At 36.4% G+C, this 17820-nt stretch overlaps 1 protein-coding gene across 2 annotated transcripts in view; it reads right to left on the reverse strand.

Annotated features, from left to right (window-relative positions):
- The window catches only part of MGAT4A (alpha-1,3-mannosyl-glycoprotein 4-beta-N-acetylglucosaminyltransferase A), a 110920-nt gene that overhangs the window by 8423 nt on the left and 84677 nt on the right, over positions 1–17820 (reverse strand). For both annotated transcript variants that reach the window (XM_068564323.1, XM_068564322.1), the window contains exons 6-13: positions 16325–16371; positions 15424–15537; positions 13598–13673; positions 6289–6403; positions 5026–5156; positions 2297–2404; positions 1992–2185; positions 79–157 (exon numbers count right to left, since the gene is read on the reverse strand). In XM_068564323.1, the coding sequence (XP_068420424.1) occupies positions 79–157; positions 1992–2185; positions 2297–2404; positions 5026–5156; positions 6289–6403; positions 13598–13673; positions 15424–15537; positions 16325–16371 (864 nt within the window). The remainder of the gene's footprint in view (positions 1–78; positions 158–1991; positions 2186–2296; positions 2405–5025; positions 5157–6288; positions 6404–13597; positions 13674–15423; positions 15538–16324; positions 16372–17820) is intronic.

Genomic DNA, 17820 nt, shown 5'->3' on the forward strand with positions numbered 1-17820 from the left:
TCATAAACAGGAATAGCCTCAAATCAGGTCTATTAATATTAGTTCCCAAGGAAAATTTAGGGGAAAAAATAGTCATACCTTCAAAGGCAAAACTTCTACAGTTGTGTTGAGCAGAATATCCCCTGGATGTTCCTGGTTGCCACTATGGAACAAATAACTGAAAAGACAAGCATAAAAATAAAAATATAGTCAGACTATCCTTGACAAAGGTTCAGAAGGGGGGCCTTACCTCAGAATAAGGTCGACGACGCTGAAGTTTGTAGTGGCTGCACATCATATGTTCTGAAGAGTTGCAGGGAAATTAAAACCTAAGGGGGATGCAATAACTCCTCTATCAGAGGGGCATGTTTGCTGCATAACAATAATGTACTTGACAAAAAAAAAAAAAAGATGGCAGTGTTTTGTTGCTGTTGATGCAGCCATTAAAATGCTTGTGAATCACTTATGACAGAGTATATTGGATAATATATGATATAAAATTACATGTAGACCACGATCTCAAAGTAGAAAGTGCACACAGTTACCAAGAAAAAAAAAGTGTCAATATGGTCATAATGGTATCCTTGGGGTTATGATTTTTTTTCCTCATTCTTCACACCTTAAAATTTTTGTATAATGAATACATATATATGTTACACAGAGAATATTTTTCCTAACACTTCACTTCTGTATTAATAAATACAACTTCTGCTTTTTCCCCTCTCAGCAAATAAGTTATGGTGAAAATCAAATGATCCCTTTTCTCTGTCCTAGGAAGGGTGGGTCTATGCATGGACTCCAGGAAAATTCATATATACTGTCATTTTAGAAGAATTGTGTTTCGCTAGAAAAGTGCCCTCAGTAGGGGCATTACAAATATCATTTTACAGAGGTTTATTGTAAGTGTATTTGTTGTTACTAAGTTTGATCTCTACTATATGAGCTCTTTAGCAGATTCTTTGATGGAATTATTTTTATTTTCTAAAAATAAACCCATAAATGTGGTTTGAGGCTATTCTTGTTGAGGTGAAAGAAGAGTGCTATTTCTAATTCTATGAGGACTCAAGTGTGGTGAACAATACCTCACAGGGCAGAGCTCCACTACACAGTATAAAAATGAGCATTAAATAACAACAAAACCAATATTATATACTCGTATAGGTGCAAAATATTACTCAAAAGTATTCTAATATGTCTTGCCAGTGATCTTCCCATTGCTTATAACATTTTTACACTTAAATTCCTCTTTAGAATCAGTTTAGAGTAACAAAAGAAAATTAATAGCATTTCATGTAGCTATGCATTGTTTTTGACCACCTTAAACAGAATTATTCCAAATTATTTTTGGCAGATTCTAAAAACCAAATGGCCTTCAAAGAAGAACACATAACATCACATTCTGGGGATTACATGGAAGTATGCCACAGACAGTGTGGGGAACATACCCAAAACTGAGGAAAGATTGAAAGAATTGTGACTGTTGAGTAAAAAATGGGGAGAAAAAGTCCCAAATTTTGTAAAGTGAACAGAAATGCTGAAACACATAAAAGGGTTTTAAATTCCTCCATGGTGCACTAAAAGCACTTGCACTTCCAGCACTTGCAAAAGCACTGAATAGGAATAGTCATAGTCTGTCAAATTTATCATTTCAACCAAATTGCTGGGCCATCCACTAGCTCACAGTCAAATCTTAAGGGATATTCTAGGATAAGGATGTGAAAACTAATTTGGGATTCTGAGGGAGAGTTCTACATAAAAGTATTAAAAATCTATACTAAATATACATTCAGAAATACCAATAGAATTTATTAAACATACTAAATGCTGGTATTATATCTGTAAGCATCATACCCATACTGTTACTGAGTTACACAAAATGTACTTTATAATCCAACATTTAGGACTCATTGACTGCTCACATGTGTTATATACACCAAAAATTCCGTCATAAACCACATTATGAATAAGAGGTCTGAATTGTAAGACCAAATTATATTTCAATAATGACCTACCTTTCCACATTGACTGGCTTGTCAAATTTAAACAGGATGTAGTCTCCAGCTACTGGAGTTATAGCCCAGAAGAAATCCTCCCCCATGTAAGTTTTCTCCAGTGTATGTCCTTGGTAGACCTTCAGAGAAGTAGATACCTCTGCAGGGGGGTTTACATGGATTTTAAGAAGCAATGGTTTCATGTAATCTTTATCCTAGGAGGAAAGACATATTAACAACATATGGCTCATTTATACTTAAGAAGAACAAGGATTATACAGTAGATAACAAATTGTCTGTGCATGAGAAAAAATTAAATCACCAACCGTGAGTTTCTGAATTTTTCCTGTTAGTGAAGAATGCAGACCCACATGTTGGAAAAGGGAAGGTCTGAAGCGGATCCGCAGATTTGCTTTCTGTCGATCACAATGTTTCTAAATATTAAACGGGAATGTTAGTGTTACATTATAAAGGGAAATCTTGTCCTCCTCTGAAAGATGAGAAGCCCTTTAGAAGGGTAAATATTGAAAAGAAAATCCAACTTCATCTCATAATTCCAAGTCGTGTTTTTTTAGGGGACCTACAGCCCCGGCAGGGCTCTCGCGCATTCATTAGCTCAGTGCTTCAGGAGAGCCACGGCTACCTTGTCATGCTTTTATAAACCCTTTCCATTTTCAATGACTTTTATAAGCTTTGGGCCAAGAACATACTGAAAAAGACAAATGTATAAGACATTTCCACTTTGAAAGACCTCCAATTATTTCCTGGGTGTGAAAATGCCTAATTTTTCTCAAGAGGTTTACTTCATTAGCGTTATCGCTAACAGGAGAGTAGAGGTGAAATTGTATATTTTATTTACACAAATAAAACACTCAAGTGGAAGGAGAGGGAAGGTAAGGGAGGGAGAGGACAGGGGAGGAGGGAGGAGAGGGGAGGTGGGATGGTGGAGGGGAGAGAGGAGGAGAAGCAGCAGTGCCTGAGACCGAGCCCGTCACTCAACACACAGGCAAGGAGTGACACATTCGGGCCCGAAGAGTCAAAGCAGGTCCATGCACCTTTGGAAGAATGTGTGAATGCTTTTTTTTTTTTTTTAAAGTAACATTGGTTTATAACATTATATAAGTTCCAAATACACAACATTATACTTCTACTTCTGTATACACTACAGTGTTCTCACCACCAAGTCAGTTTCCATCCATCACCATACAGTGGACCCCCTTTACCCATTTCACCCCCGCACTCAGCCCCTGCCCCATCCCCTCTGGTAACCACTACTCTGTTCTTGTAACTACGTGTTTGTTTTTGCTTGGTACTATTGGTGGGAATGTAAACTGGTGCAGCCACTGTGGAAAACAGTGTGGAGATTCCTCAAAAAACTAGGAAGTACCATATATGACCCAGCAATCCCACTTCTGGGTATTTATCCAAAGAACACGAAAACACTAATCAGAAAAGATACATGTACCCCTATGTTCATCACAACATTATTTACAATAGCCACGATATGGAAACAACCTAAGTGCCCATCAACAGATGAATGGATAAAGATGTGCTGTGTACACACACACACACACACACACACACACACAGGAATACTACTCAAACATACAGAAGATGAAATCTTTCCATCTGCAACAACATGGATGAACCTTGAGGGTATTATGCTCAGTGAAATAAGTGTGAATGGAAGGGTCTCCTAGACCACTGTCAAAGGGATGTGATTCTGGAGCCAGCAAGTATGTGGTGACAGCTTCCATGACATCCTAGTGGAAGCAGCTGAAAAATTACGGGCCATAGAAAGAAGGGTGAAAGAATGTGTCTTCATGGTTTTAGTTTTTACTTTCAGAGATTTTCACCTCACAAGCTCACTTAAGAACCTAACCACCATATTAGATAAAACTGCACAGGACCAATTAAAGGCAAGTGTGTTGTACAAATGTAAAGATGACGTGAATTGTTCTGTGTCCTACAATAAAAATTCCTGTAAATCACAAAGAAAATACAGGTAAGGGCTTACATCATAAAAATGAGTTGATCGAATCGATTTATATGTTCAGTCATTGTTGGAAAGCTGGTACTCTGCTATTTCGCTACACACCGTGATTTGCTCTAAGAAAGTGGTTATTTTTAAAAGAGAGAGAGAGAAAGCAATAGCTTACGGACACCTGAAGAGGGTGCCCTAAAAACTAACTGGCAGATAGGATGATCAAACTGTTCTAGGGAATATAAGGTCATGAAATCAAATTAAATGTTTATTTGTGAAAATAAGTCAACACTATAATGACATACGCTTATAATAAAGACTTCCTTGTTATTACATGTCAAAGTACATTCATTTTTAAGAATGTGTACATTCATATTTTATTTATGCTTACAGCCAATAATTTAAAAAAATTTTCCAGAGATACAATTCAAATTAGACAAGAAAAACATATTAATTTACTTTTTACAGTAAGATTTCAATGGAGATAACTTAATATTTGAACAGTCCAAGCAAAAATCACTGTTTACTTACTTACCTGTCACCAACATCCCAAAGGTCAGCACATCAGCATGAACATTGGCTTCTTACAAGTAACACAATACAAAAAAGGTACACTTTTGACTTGTCACTGTTTTGGTATAAAATATGACTTCCATTCTATTCCTTATATCCAGGTGTGCTGGGGTCCGATATTGTCCCCAAAGTATTTGAAAAAAAGAAAGCTGACAGAGGATGTGAAGAAAACCAAAACAACTACCCCCCCCCGCCACACCCCCCCCAACACAGGACAGATATGGCCAACAGCAAGGAAACACCAGAGCCTCAAGACACAATAAACATTCATCAGCAATTTAAAGAAAGGTGCGCTTCACTGACTTAAAAGTCCCTACAGAACAGGAACTTCTTGTAGTTCTAGAAAGAAGGCAAGCACTTACACTGGTAAGTGGAAACACTGTTTTCTTTCAGCTACCTATTTAACTGTTCGTTTACAACATCTGGTTCCCTAAGAGTCATCACTTTCACTAAAAACATAAAAGAAGCCTCTTCCACTCGCATAAGAAATTAACTTACTGCATCTTTTTCAGGGTTGCAGACTTTCACCCACAGAATATGGTCCAAGAGCCAATCAATGGGTTTCTCCTTATAGAACATAAATATGAATTCCACAATTAGAGTGAGGTCTGGCGCTTGAAACATTTTACCTGAAAAGATATTCCCAATCAGTAACTGTAATAAAGAAGCCAAGCATCAAAATGGCTTAAATGAGTGAAATCCGTACAACAAATACACTAAAGCTTGTGCTTTCAACTATAAATCATTATCAATAATTTCCCCACCTGTCTTATCAAAAACAAACTTGCTTTAGCTAAGTTTAGTTGTCACCTGAGTATAAACAGAAGTAGGTACTGAACTCCTAACTTTCTCCATTACAAAATCTATCATACAACTACTAGCTCAAAGGATTCAAGAAGCAAGCTGGAGATTTTTCCTTCATGTCTTATTAAAATTCTTCCCATAAAAAAGGAACTTAAGAGGTTTAAGTAAAAAAAAAAAAAAAAAAAAAATTAACTAAATCAATAAAAGCAAAAGACAAGGACTCCTGATTTTGTCTTCACTGAAACCTTCACAAATAAAGATGTTTTTTGAGTCTTAAATTAAGTTTTGAGATAAATGATCAACAAGATCAAAGCCCCAGCCTCTAATACTTACAGATTTCAAGCATTAGAGGAAGTGAAATGTTACTCTCGGGGGTGTTTTTTAAGACCTATAAATTTCCTTCAACCTTCAACTTTAAACATATTCTCTCTAGTTGGATACTTTAGGAATTTTAATGAAAAAAAATGTTAAAAATAAGTACCCTTACTAGTCCATGAAAGCAACACATGAATACAAATTAATGACTGAACAAGAACTTCATGTACTATGTCAAATACCAGGAATTCCTATTAGAAAACCACTAGTGCAGGACTCTTCTTAAAAGAATCCCAATCTTGCAAAAGCTCTGGGCTTTAAAACAGGAACTCGAAGTGTCCGAGAAGAAGGAACGAGACATGCTCCCCAGGACAGTGGTTGGCTCTTTGTGGACATGAAAAGCCAGCAGGGCTGCCTTGCACAACTCCAGAGTAAATATTACCATCTTAGAACGCTCCAAATACCGTTTTGGGTTGACTTTCAACATTTTATACACAGAAGTTTACCGAAATTAAATTTTCTCAAAAGCAATCCATTTCCAGAGGAAAAAAGACAACTTTAAGGTAAAAAAAAAAAAAAATAGTCTAAGATTCTAAGTCACAGTTATTTCTGAAAAGTAAATAAATCTAAAACTTTTCTTACCAATGAAGCCCAGCTGGGAGAACTCAAGTATCATCCATTCCTCAGAAGAAAGTTGAAGTGCAAAATTTTTTATGGTGTTAAAGTAATTCTGTTTGACAATAATATCATCTTCAAGCTAAAGAAAGTTGAACAATCATATTAATAAATCAGAAAGAGAAGGAAGATTTAAAGAGGACATTCTTTACTATGGAAAAACTCAAGCACACTTTTATAATGACAGTCAAGGAAACAATGGTCAAAAATGATGAAAATATAAAAATAAATTTCAGGACTTTCCTGGAAGTCCAGTGGTTAAGACTCCATGCTCCCAATGCAGGGGGCACGGGTTCCATCCCTGGTTGGGGAACTAAGATCCCACATGCCACATGGTGCTGCCCAAAAATATATAATAATAATAATAATGATAAAATAAAAAGGAAAAATTATAAAAAATAACTAAAATAAAAATACATTTTATTAAAAGAAAGCAAGGAAAATAAAATGGCAGACGCACATAGCAAGTCAACAAAACCACTCCCTTACCATGGGAAATAACAAAACCACTCCATGAATTACTCCTTTTGGTCCTTTTATGGCTCCCAACATGATTTCACACTATCCTGTTTTCTTTTCAAAGGAAAAGAATTTTATAGACCTTTTATTTATTTATTTATTTATTTTGCTTTTTACATAATACATGTAACAAGTCAAAAAAAGAAAACAGCTAGCAGCTCTCCTTCTCTGCCCTCCACCCTGCTAGTAGAAGTGACCAATGTTCAAGGTTGGGTGTGCACCCACTGGACACCTTCAATATGGGCATACAGCACAGGTAGACCCATACCTACCTCAAGGTTCCCACCACCTTTACATTTTTATTAAAAAGGGATCACATTATGAAACTGGCTTTTTTCTCTTAATATATCATGAATATCTTTCCAGGTTAAAAAGTATATATTTAAAGCATTCTCTCTAGCAGATTTATACTATTCTCTGGGATCGATGGACAAATCACTCACCTGCTCACAGGCAGACACCCCGGTTGTTTCTCATTCTTTGTCAATGCAAACAGTGCTTACACTTCATATCAGTGCTATTCATTTCTGTGGGATGGGTTCCTAAAAGCTCTCTTTTTATATTTTAAAAGATATCTTCAAAATACTTAAGAAGCTGTAGCAACTCAAGAGTGCCAGTTAACCCCATGTGCTCTGCCATCACCACATGTGTTACTGGAATGTTTACCAGTTCAACAGGGAGTTGACAGAGACCAGGGATCATGAGTATCTGCAAAGACTTCCTCCCCAAATCTCCTTTCATAAAATTTTAAAGTCATAAGATGATTTTTTTTTACATATATACATTATTTTTTAATATTCTTTTCCATTGATGATTTTAATATCCTAAGAAAACGCTTCCTTTTCTTAATGACACATTATCATTTCTAGTTATCTGCAAGTAATTTTCACTTATTTTAGTATTTAGATTTTTTTCATGTGTTTAAGTCCTATAAGCTTTCTTCCTATCTGTGAAGAAACAGTAGCAATATTTGGAAAGGTACGATTTTGACTCACCCAATATTTACTGAGCTTTGATTATGTTCCAGACACAGTACTAAACCCTGGGAACCCACCAGTGAACAGAAAAGACAAGTTTTACACCCTCAGAGCTTGTAGGGAAGCCAGAGGGAAAACCAGACAAAGCACAAAGCCCCGCTGGCACCTAACCATGCTTTCCCAAAGAAAAGATGCCCACACTCACATGCAAACATTGGCTGCGGACGCCCAAAGGAAAGATGACCCCCAATACAAGGTACTTCCAAGTTTTTCCAATAAGTAGATTAAAAAACAAGCTTGGAATAGAGACGCAGACGTAGGGAACACACGTGTGGACACGAGGGGGGGGAGCGGGGGTGGGATGAATTGGGAGATTGGGATTGACATATACACCATGTGTAAAACAGATAGCTAGTGGGAACCTGCTATATAGCACAGGGAGCTCAGTTCGGTGCTCTGTGGTGACCTAGATGGGTGGGATGGGAGAGTGTGGGAGGGAAGTCCAAGAGGGAGGGAATATATGTACACATATAGTTGATTCACTTCGTTGTATAGCAGAAACTAACACAACATTGTAAAACAACTATACCCCAATTTAAAAAAAAAAAAAAAAAACAAGCTTGGGACTGATTTAAATATACAGAAGTGTAGGTGAAATAATTAAATGCCTACTTAAAAGTTAGTCCACTAAATTTGGTTACCACCAAAAATTTACATTTTTTATATTAAATTAGAAAAATTGCTTTGTTCCACTCTCACACCTCATCAAACAACTTCACTTTTTAAAAAACTTTTAAAGATAACTGTAGATTCATATGCAGCTATAAAAAATAATACAGAGACCCAAAATACCCGCAATATATATCCTCCAATATAATTACAGCACAATATCACTACCAGGAAATTGACTCGGATACAATTCAACCACGTTATTCAAATTTCACCAGTTTTACATGCACTGTTGTGTGTAGTTGTGTGTCTGTGTGTTTAGCACCATGCAATCTTAACACGTGTACATGTGCAGGAGCACCAGTAGAGCTAGGACACAGATCAGTTCCGTCACAGGGACTCTCATGCTACCCTTGACATCCTCAGCCACCTTCCTCCTCTCCCCCCTTCCTAGCCGCTGGTAACCAAGAGTGTTCTCCATCTCCATAATTTTGTCATTTCAAGAATGCTATATAGGGACCTCCCTGGTGGTGCAGTGGTTAGGAATCTGCCTGCCAATGCAGGGGACACAGGTCCGAGCCCTCGTCCGGGAACATCCCACATGCCACGGAGCAACTAAGCTCGTGCGCCACAACTACTGAGCCCTCGCGCTCTAGAGCCCACGAGCCACAACTACTGAAGCCCGCGTGCCTAGAGCCCATGCTCCGCAACGAGAGAAGCCACCGCAATGAGAAGCCCGCACACCGCAACAAAGAGTAGCCCCCGCTCACCGCAACTAGAGAAAGCCCGCGCGCAGCAATGAAGACCCAACGCAGCCAAAAATTAAATTAATTAATTAAATTAAAAAAAAAAAAAAAAAGAATGCTATATAAAGACTGGCTTTTTAAACTGAGCATAATTCCCCTGAGATCCAAGATGTCGTGTATCATAATTCATGTCTTTTCATTATTTGGTACTCCACGGTACGGATGCACCACAGTTTGTTTAACCAGTCACCTGCTGAAGGATATATGGGTTGTTTCCAGGGTTTGCTATTATGAATGAAGCTGCTATGAACTTGCACGTACAGGTCTTTTAGTGAATATATGTTCTTCTCTGACATCAATGTTTTATCATGGCAAGAGCCACTTTTTGAAAAATCTAACATATATCCCATTAGTATTCGCTAGTTTATAGAGAGAAGTTAAAATACAAGATGTAAAATGTTGCCTTTGCACTATGCAACTGTAGTACCTGAAAGAGGTGGAATATTATATTTACATTTTTGCTCCAATTTTTTAAATGTACAAGGAGAAAACAAAAACTAATGGTGGTTACCCATGGGAGAGGGAGACAACACGGGAAGGGGACAGGGATAAAAAGGAGACTTCTGTAAATATATCTTGTTTTATATAACTTTTGATTTGGGAATGTTATGTTTTTTACAACTAAAAAGGAAAAAAAATCCTAAAAACTGAATACAAATGGAAACAAATGAACCTAGTCTCATATCAGGTTGTCAGTGTGGTCACACAGTATGAAGAATTTTGTCGAGTGACTTTCAAACACAGAATTTTGACTATATATCCATATCAGGATATACTCTTAGGGAGGAAAAAAGGACAAAAAAATTTTAATTGCATTTAGTAGTCTAACTGTTAGTAGTGATATTGGTATTGTTATTTTGAAACCATTCTAGGTATACTATAGAATAAAAGAATTATGTTATTTAGATAATTTTTACGAAAACCAAGACTTTCAATGTAAGAGAAAAGAAATATATGTAAAATTCAAAAAAGTTAAATAAAAATACTATAATCTTACACTTGAATTGGGACTATCAATATAAACGCAATTTTTTTCCTTCTGAGAAACAAAATGTTCTTTTCCTTATTAAAACACCTAGAAGCAAAGACACAATAGCAATGAGCATCTCAAGCACAGAGACTGTGGTCCTGAATATCATATACCTCTAAAAAGAACAGGGCTCCTTAGAGAAATGGCTGGTTCTAGATCTGGGATAGGAAATGTTCAGGATGTGCCAGTCAGCAAGAAAGTGATCAAAGATTACTGGACTTACATGAAAAGAATACAAGAGCCAATTTGAAGAGATTTCCACTGGCTTATGATGGGCCAATACAAGCATCAATATGAATAATGCTTGCAAAGATTGAGGCAAACCATATCTCTTTTTAAAAATCCATGAGTTCATAACAATACTCTAAAAATGGTCACCACTGGAGATTGCTATGGTATCAACTATAAAAATTAACAAAGAGAAAGAATCAAGCATTTATTCTTCCCTTCCTTTGTGAACTATTTTTCAAGATAACCAAATGGTTAAGAAGGGAGAGTCCTTTATAGAAGAACTCTACTTATAAGAACATTACAATTCTTAGAATTAGAAAATTACCAGTTGGCAACCTCTAATGACATAAGCGATCTGGGGGAAAATAATCAATGGAAACTGAAACCATAGGAGGAATGGCTGCTGGGGAGCTGTTTAATAAAGGAGAGATGAGATTGACAACCCTACACCCACTGATTAAATCTCAGCATCACTAAAAGTGGGACAACCTGACAACAGAGTGCATCACTATGTTATAAAGGAAGAACTATGCAGTACCACCTATGAAGTGTCTGCATCATCAAACAGTTTTCTAGAAGACTGTCTTCAAGTCCAAGTCATTTGTGATATAGCACTTTATGGAGCCGGGTGTGCTGCTGTAATGGGAAACTTCATTACAAGCCACAAGCAAAACACTAGCGCAGCTGACATTTTCTTTTCCCTTTAGATGTACATCTGTGATGACCACAGAGTAACCGCTGTTTCTACTGGCTTTTTTTTTTTTTTTTTTGGCCGCGCTGCTTGGCTTGAGGGATCTTAGTTCCCCAACCAGGGATTGAACCTGCGCCCTCGGCAGTGAAAGCATGAAGTCCTAACCACTGGACCGCCAGGGAATTCCCTCTATTGCCTTTTTAAAAGTACTCTTTAAAAGTCTTGGGTAGGGGATTTCCCTGGTGGCACAGTGGTTAAGAATCCGCCTGCCAATGCAGGAGACACGGGTTCGAGCCCTGGTCCGGGAAGATTCCACATGCCACGGAGCAACTAAGCCCACACGCCACAACTACTGAGCCTGTGCTCTAGAGCCCGCGAGCCACAACTACTGAAGCCCACACACCTAGAGCCTGTGCTCTGCAACAAGAGAAGCCACTGCAGTGAGAAGCCCGTGCACTGCAACGAAGAGTAGCCCCTGCTCGCCGCAACTAGAGAAAGCCCACGCGCAGCAAGCAACAAAGACCCAACACAGCCGCAATAAATAAATAAATAAATCAATAAAATTTTTTAAAAAAAGTCTTGGGTTGGATACACCCCCAACATATGCAATCTTGAAGTCATATCCCTGGGATAATTATGAAGTCTGAATTACAATACTTTGTACATCATAATGAACTCACTGAGGGAATTCTATACATTATGTAAAGACCCGAAGGTAAAGCAACTCCCTCTTTTCTGAGGCATAATTTTTGGGCAAATAGGGTAATTTTAAGAATGTCCAGTGGATCCATATGTGAAAGAGCTGAAAAGCTGGTAGCAATCTTAATGACCAGCAATAAGATCATCGTGATAGCTGAATAATGGTACTTCAAGAAGCAATTAAAAATTATACCAATCTATAATTACTGGCATATAAAGGTGTCTACAGTATGTTAAATGACAGCAAAACAGGCTTTAAGACAGTATGTACAGTACACTCCTGTTATAAAAAGGGTTGTATTAAATGAGTTAATATGTGAAAAACATAAATTTTAAAGAACAATGCCTGACACGTGGTAAGTATGCAATAAATGTTAGTTCATAGCAGCTGTTATTGTTATAATATATCATATATTGACCCTGTTTAGGGGAAGTTTTCCTTACCATCCTCTTTCTTAACCCCCATCCTTTCCTCAATTTTTAAATATTAACTTTTCCTACACTCCCCCCAAAAGCTTTAAGGTTCCATTAATTCTTCCCTTGGAAGAAAATTGGAAACAAATTTTAAAAGTGATATAGCTACACTTTTAAATTCTCTCTATAAAGTTCTTGATCATAATGTAAATATTTATATATTGGCCCTAGAACAAAGAGCAAGGTTCAACTACCATAATATTTGGTATACATTAAAATAAAATGCTGTGAAATTATTATCTTAAAACTAAAATCAGACTTCTCTAATGTATTTAGAGGAAATGTACTACCTGTATCTAGGATATTGTGTTTTTTTTATATGCACACCTGTTGGATCCTGTTATGGACAATGTCGCACTCTATCATCATTTCCATTTTCCATCCTGTGAACCAAGGAAGGGTTCACGCACACTTGAATGCAGCTGGCCCGAGGTACAATGTCAAAGGAGACAAAGTCTGCCCTCAAGAAGTCCACCTTCCCATGTGATGCCAGCCTCTTTTCTTCTTTCTTTCCCTCCCCAGCCCCTGCCAACAGCTGCTTAATCATGTCCTTCCTGTTCAGGGACCAGGGCTGCTTCTTGCCACTCTCATCCAAACATCCACCCAGGAGAGGATCTAATAAACTTTTTATACTGGAAAAAAAAACAATTGACAGGCTTCGTGTGCCATATACCTCTCAGGGGTATTTGCATTTTGAACAAGGGATAAAGACGTTTGGTTAAAGAAGTGAAATTCCAGTGGTGAAATTTAAGCTTAAGTATTAAACGGAGAATGAGGTTTGAAAGAAATAAGAGCTTCCTAGAATTATTTAAGGTGTTGCCTACCTGGCTAACTTAAAACCCGTATCATGATGGACTTACTGTTTTAGCCATGCTGCTAAAAGTTGCACCATTAGAACTAAATGTCAGCTTTATTATCTTCAGTACAAATGAAAATGTACTGAAGCGCACAAAACAACTATTTACCATAAGACCACCAAAATAATTATGAGCTAAACCAGCGAGTGGAGCTGCTGAGCCCATGTTCTCAGTGATGTGATCAACCCTTCTGCTCTGGCATACTGTTATGATCTTATATATTTTAGAGGGTTTATGCTTTCAAAACTTCGTTTTAATGAAAATATACCCTTCATATTACTTTTTCTTTAAAAGTGTGGGGAAAAAAACACACACACACTTACCTGGATGTAATATGTGCCCTTTTCCTGAGCATACATCATTAGAAAACAATAATCGAGGTTTTGCTTTGTTCTCCATCTGAAATAAAGATTTTCAAAAAAAGTTAGGGACTTCCCTGGTGGCACAGTGGTTAAGCATCCACCTGCCAATGCAGGGGACACGGGTTTTATCCCTGGCCCGGGAAGATCCCATATGCCGCTGAGCAACTAAGCCCATGTGCCACAACTACTGAGCCCGCACTCTAGAGCCCGAGAGCCACAACTACTGAGCCTGCGTGCCATAACTACTGAGGCCCACACGCCTAGAGCCCGTGCTCCGCAACAAGAGAAGCCAGTGCAATGAGAAGATCGCCCACCGCAACGAAGAGTAGCCCCCGCTCGCCACAACTAGAGAAAGTCTGTGCGCAGCGACGAAGACCCAACGCAGCCAAAAAATAAATAAAAATAAGTTAGGAATCAGACCCAAAGTTAGCAAAATAAGGTTAGATGTATAATATTTTATAATATATAAAATATTTTATAATATATACATATATGCAATATATACATCACATATTGTATATACGATATTATATACACAATGTATAGTTATGTATCAGATAGATAGGTAGATAGATAAATAGATGGATGGATATCACACATACAGGATATATCCACTTAGGAGAGAGTGAATGAGAATTCACTCTTCTCTAATGAAGGCTTTATCGAAATATATGCTCAAAAACACTAATCCTCAAGGTGTCCTGAGGAAAAAAGGAGTCTAATGTCAAGTAAGTTTGGGAAGGACACATATTCCTCTTCTAGAGACGTATTAGTGTATTAGAGGCATTGAAACATTCAGCAGTAAATACATTTGTTGAAAAAAATTTTTAATCCAATATTTTCCAAATTTTCTTGACCACAGCCCCCTTTTCCAGTAATATCTTAATGTCTCTAGGAACCAGTGCTTCACATACAGGTAAAAATGCTTTAAAAACCCAAAACATCATATTGAAATTTACAATATTAGGTCCTTTTGGTGAATTCTTGGCAGTCTACAGAAACACACTGACCAATGTGAATAAGAGAAGTGGTTTTTCTAAAAGCCAGTTTAAAAAAAAAAGCACACAATAAAATAAAAGCTTTGAACCACTAAGTAAACTTCTCCAGAAAATACCTTACAAGCTGATATGAATTTAATGAGTCTATCCAGAGTTTTTTTTCAAACAAATTCAATCTTAAATTTTTAAAATAACATTATATTTATTGAGAGATAATTAACCAATTATAGGGACATATCTGTTTTTGTGACAAATTAACAACTCAAGAAATACAATAAATCTCTTCCCAACACAGTGTTTTTGTCCTTTTTTCTGGTTATAGGCAATCCCAAAATAATGCCAATATCTCTTAGCTTACTTTGTCTTTAATAACAACACAAGGAAAGTTTCTAACTCTTTCAATTTTAGAGATTCAGAGATAAATAAATTCAATTGACTAATGATTTTATTGCAATTCAATTCTGCACAAGAGTATTATTGTTTTTATCACTTTTATTGGATCTGTTCTCATTTATGTTACATACAGACATGAGATTTCTATCTGGACTAACTTTTGAGTTATACTGAATATACTCTTAAGAAAAGTTATAACAACACAGAGCAGCATGGTTATAAAATTCATTAGGTTTACCAAATTCAACCTCTCATCAGAAACTCCACAGAATTTCCAATAAAATAATCAAAAAGTCATTAGCTCTTAACTAATTAGCTCAACCCTAAAATGAGTTAAGCTTCGATAAACAAGGATGACATTTATTGCCTATTATACTCAAGGGTGCACAGGCTTACCTTATTCTTTCTTTAGAATCTCCAAATGTCTCCTTTAAGTTTGTCAAGTCAGGATAATAGCTTTCAGGAGGTGATATTATTTCCACCAAGCCAGAACTGATTTCTTTAGAAAATCTATCATGAGAAAGGTTGGCTGAGTTATTTAAGTTCTGTGGGATTTTATATCTTAACGATCAACTTATATGTATAACATAAAAATACATTAAAAAAAAATCTCTGGTTTTAGCATACTGATAGACAAAGGTAGAGCCACAGTATCTTAAACAAGGACCTTTGCTTCTCTTTTGTCTTTCTTTTTAAAGTAAAAGATATGTCTTTTGGGGGCAACAAGGGATACATTTCAATGAAGAAACCCGTAACAGGACTAATTTCATGATACTGCTCTTAAAACTACAAAGGCAATATTATAAAAACTAATGGTATCTGCAACTTACTAAGCTGTCCATCTGTTACCTGCTATGTGCCCTACTCACAATAAACTGTTAATAAACCTTTGCAGATTTTTAGACATAGTTTAGCACTGAGGTTTGAAACTGCTACCTGACTAGCTGCCCTGACAGCAGAAATTTTTTTTCTTGCTAAACAGAGTGTGAAAGATTTAAGTGATCTCATATGACTCTCTATTCACTGTCTTCAAGATTAAAGATTGTTGTTTGATAGTGTTACATATATATGACATTCAAGTCTTTTCCAAAATGAAATACACCAATGTATCCTATCAGACAACTTGATATATACACACATACTTTATGATAATATAAAAGACCAATGGTAGGTGGTCCAGTGAACACTGAACTCCACAGAAAAAATGAACTGTAAAAGAAGGTGTTTTCTTTTAGCAAAAAGCCAAGAGATAATAGTAACTAGAATATTTTCATTTCCATAATTAAGAAGAACTTACTCTTTCTCCAGGTTGGCTACAACACCATTTACATAATCAATATCTGTCTGGGAGAGAAAAAAACAATTATACCAACATTCATGTTTTTATATTTTTATCTTTATATTTTATTTAACTTTTAATTCTGAACTGAAAATTAAATAAATGATTAAAACATTCATTGAAAACATGAAATTTTCAGACAACTTATGGGATTTGCACTTCCATATTCTACTGTGTTGCACTGCTATATATCGCTGAGTACTAACCAATAAGCAGATTCTTAAGTTTTTATTGTTTTCAATTGTCTATGTTCAATTCAGTAGAAAAAACTGAGCACAGAAACTATTTCTACTTCTTCTGCAACATCCAAACTGTAAGTAGTGAATAAATAACAGATGCAGAATGCTATAGGGAAAGATTTTTCCACTTGGAATCATAAAACCCAGGTTCCAGATTTGCCTCTCTAGCTACTGGCCTGTATAATCTAAAGAAAGTCACTCTCTGAGCCTGTTTCCTATTCTATTTAAAGAAAAACGGGGGGGGGGGGGGTTGGGAGGAAATAATACCTCAGACACTATGACATTACATGATAAAGCTATGTAATAAAAAGCAGTGTTATTATGTATTATTGTTATTATTTTATTATTAAGCTGATAATGAGAACCCAAGTCAAGAGTACTTTAATCAGTCAGAAAAAAACGTTTATCAAACCTGTGAACTTCTAAATTATATATACAAGTGGAGAGCCAATACTCCCGACCAATTTTAACTACAGTGGCAACTTAAAATGCTCAACTGTTAGAAGGAATCAACGATATATCTCATACAATCTATGTTATAAAAGACTGCCAAAACACTTAATACTTGAGGAAGATAAGCTTTATCTTTTTTGGTTTAACACTGGAAATTACAAAACTACTGAATTATAAAAAGTTGTTTTAGAGGAGGCTTTTTGGAAAAGTATTTTAACTTTAATTTCTGTTAATTGAAAGTAATTCCTATTTTTATCGTTAAAGATGTAGGAGTGAGACAACTTATTAAGACGATATCCTTCAAACTCTTAAAGAACTATGGAAACACAACTAGCACACAGCTCAAAACCCTCCGTCCTTCCCCTACATAAACCCAAACACATCCTACCATTCATCAGGCTATGATTTTAGAGAACATAATCAAGTCTGGTTTATATAACCTTTAATGAGTTTAGTAAGATCTGAAATTCAATTTGATAAGCATTTATTGAGAGCCAGTGATTTGCCTATCCAAGGAAACAGGAATACAGATGAACAAGACCAGCTCCCTGTCCAGTAAGCTGTCCAAGAGGGCGGCCAAGAAGAATAAGCTTATGTGAACATAGATCTACTATGTAATGTATAATAAAATTTATGAAATGCAAGTGATCCATATCTAAAAATACACGTAATCCTTATGTTGCATGTTAACTAACGCAACTAGCAAAAGACTCACTTAAGCGACGGTAATTGGTGTCACCATTATATACCAGAAGCGATCCT

The sequence above is a fragment of the Eschrichtius robustus genome, chromosome 15, assembly GCF_028021215.1.
Source record: "Eschrichtius robustus isolate mEscRob2 chromosome 15, mEscRob2.pri, whole genome shotgun sequence".
Lineage (NCBI taxonomy): Eukaryota > Metazoa > Chordata > Mammalia > Artiodactyla > Eschrichtiidae > Eschrichtius > Eschrichtius robustus.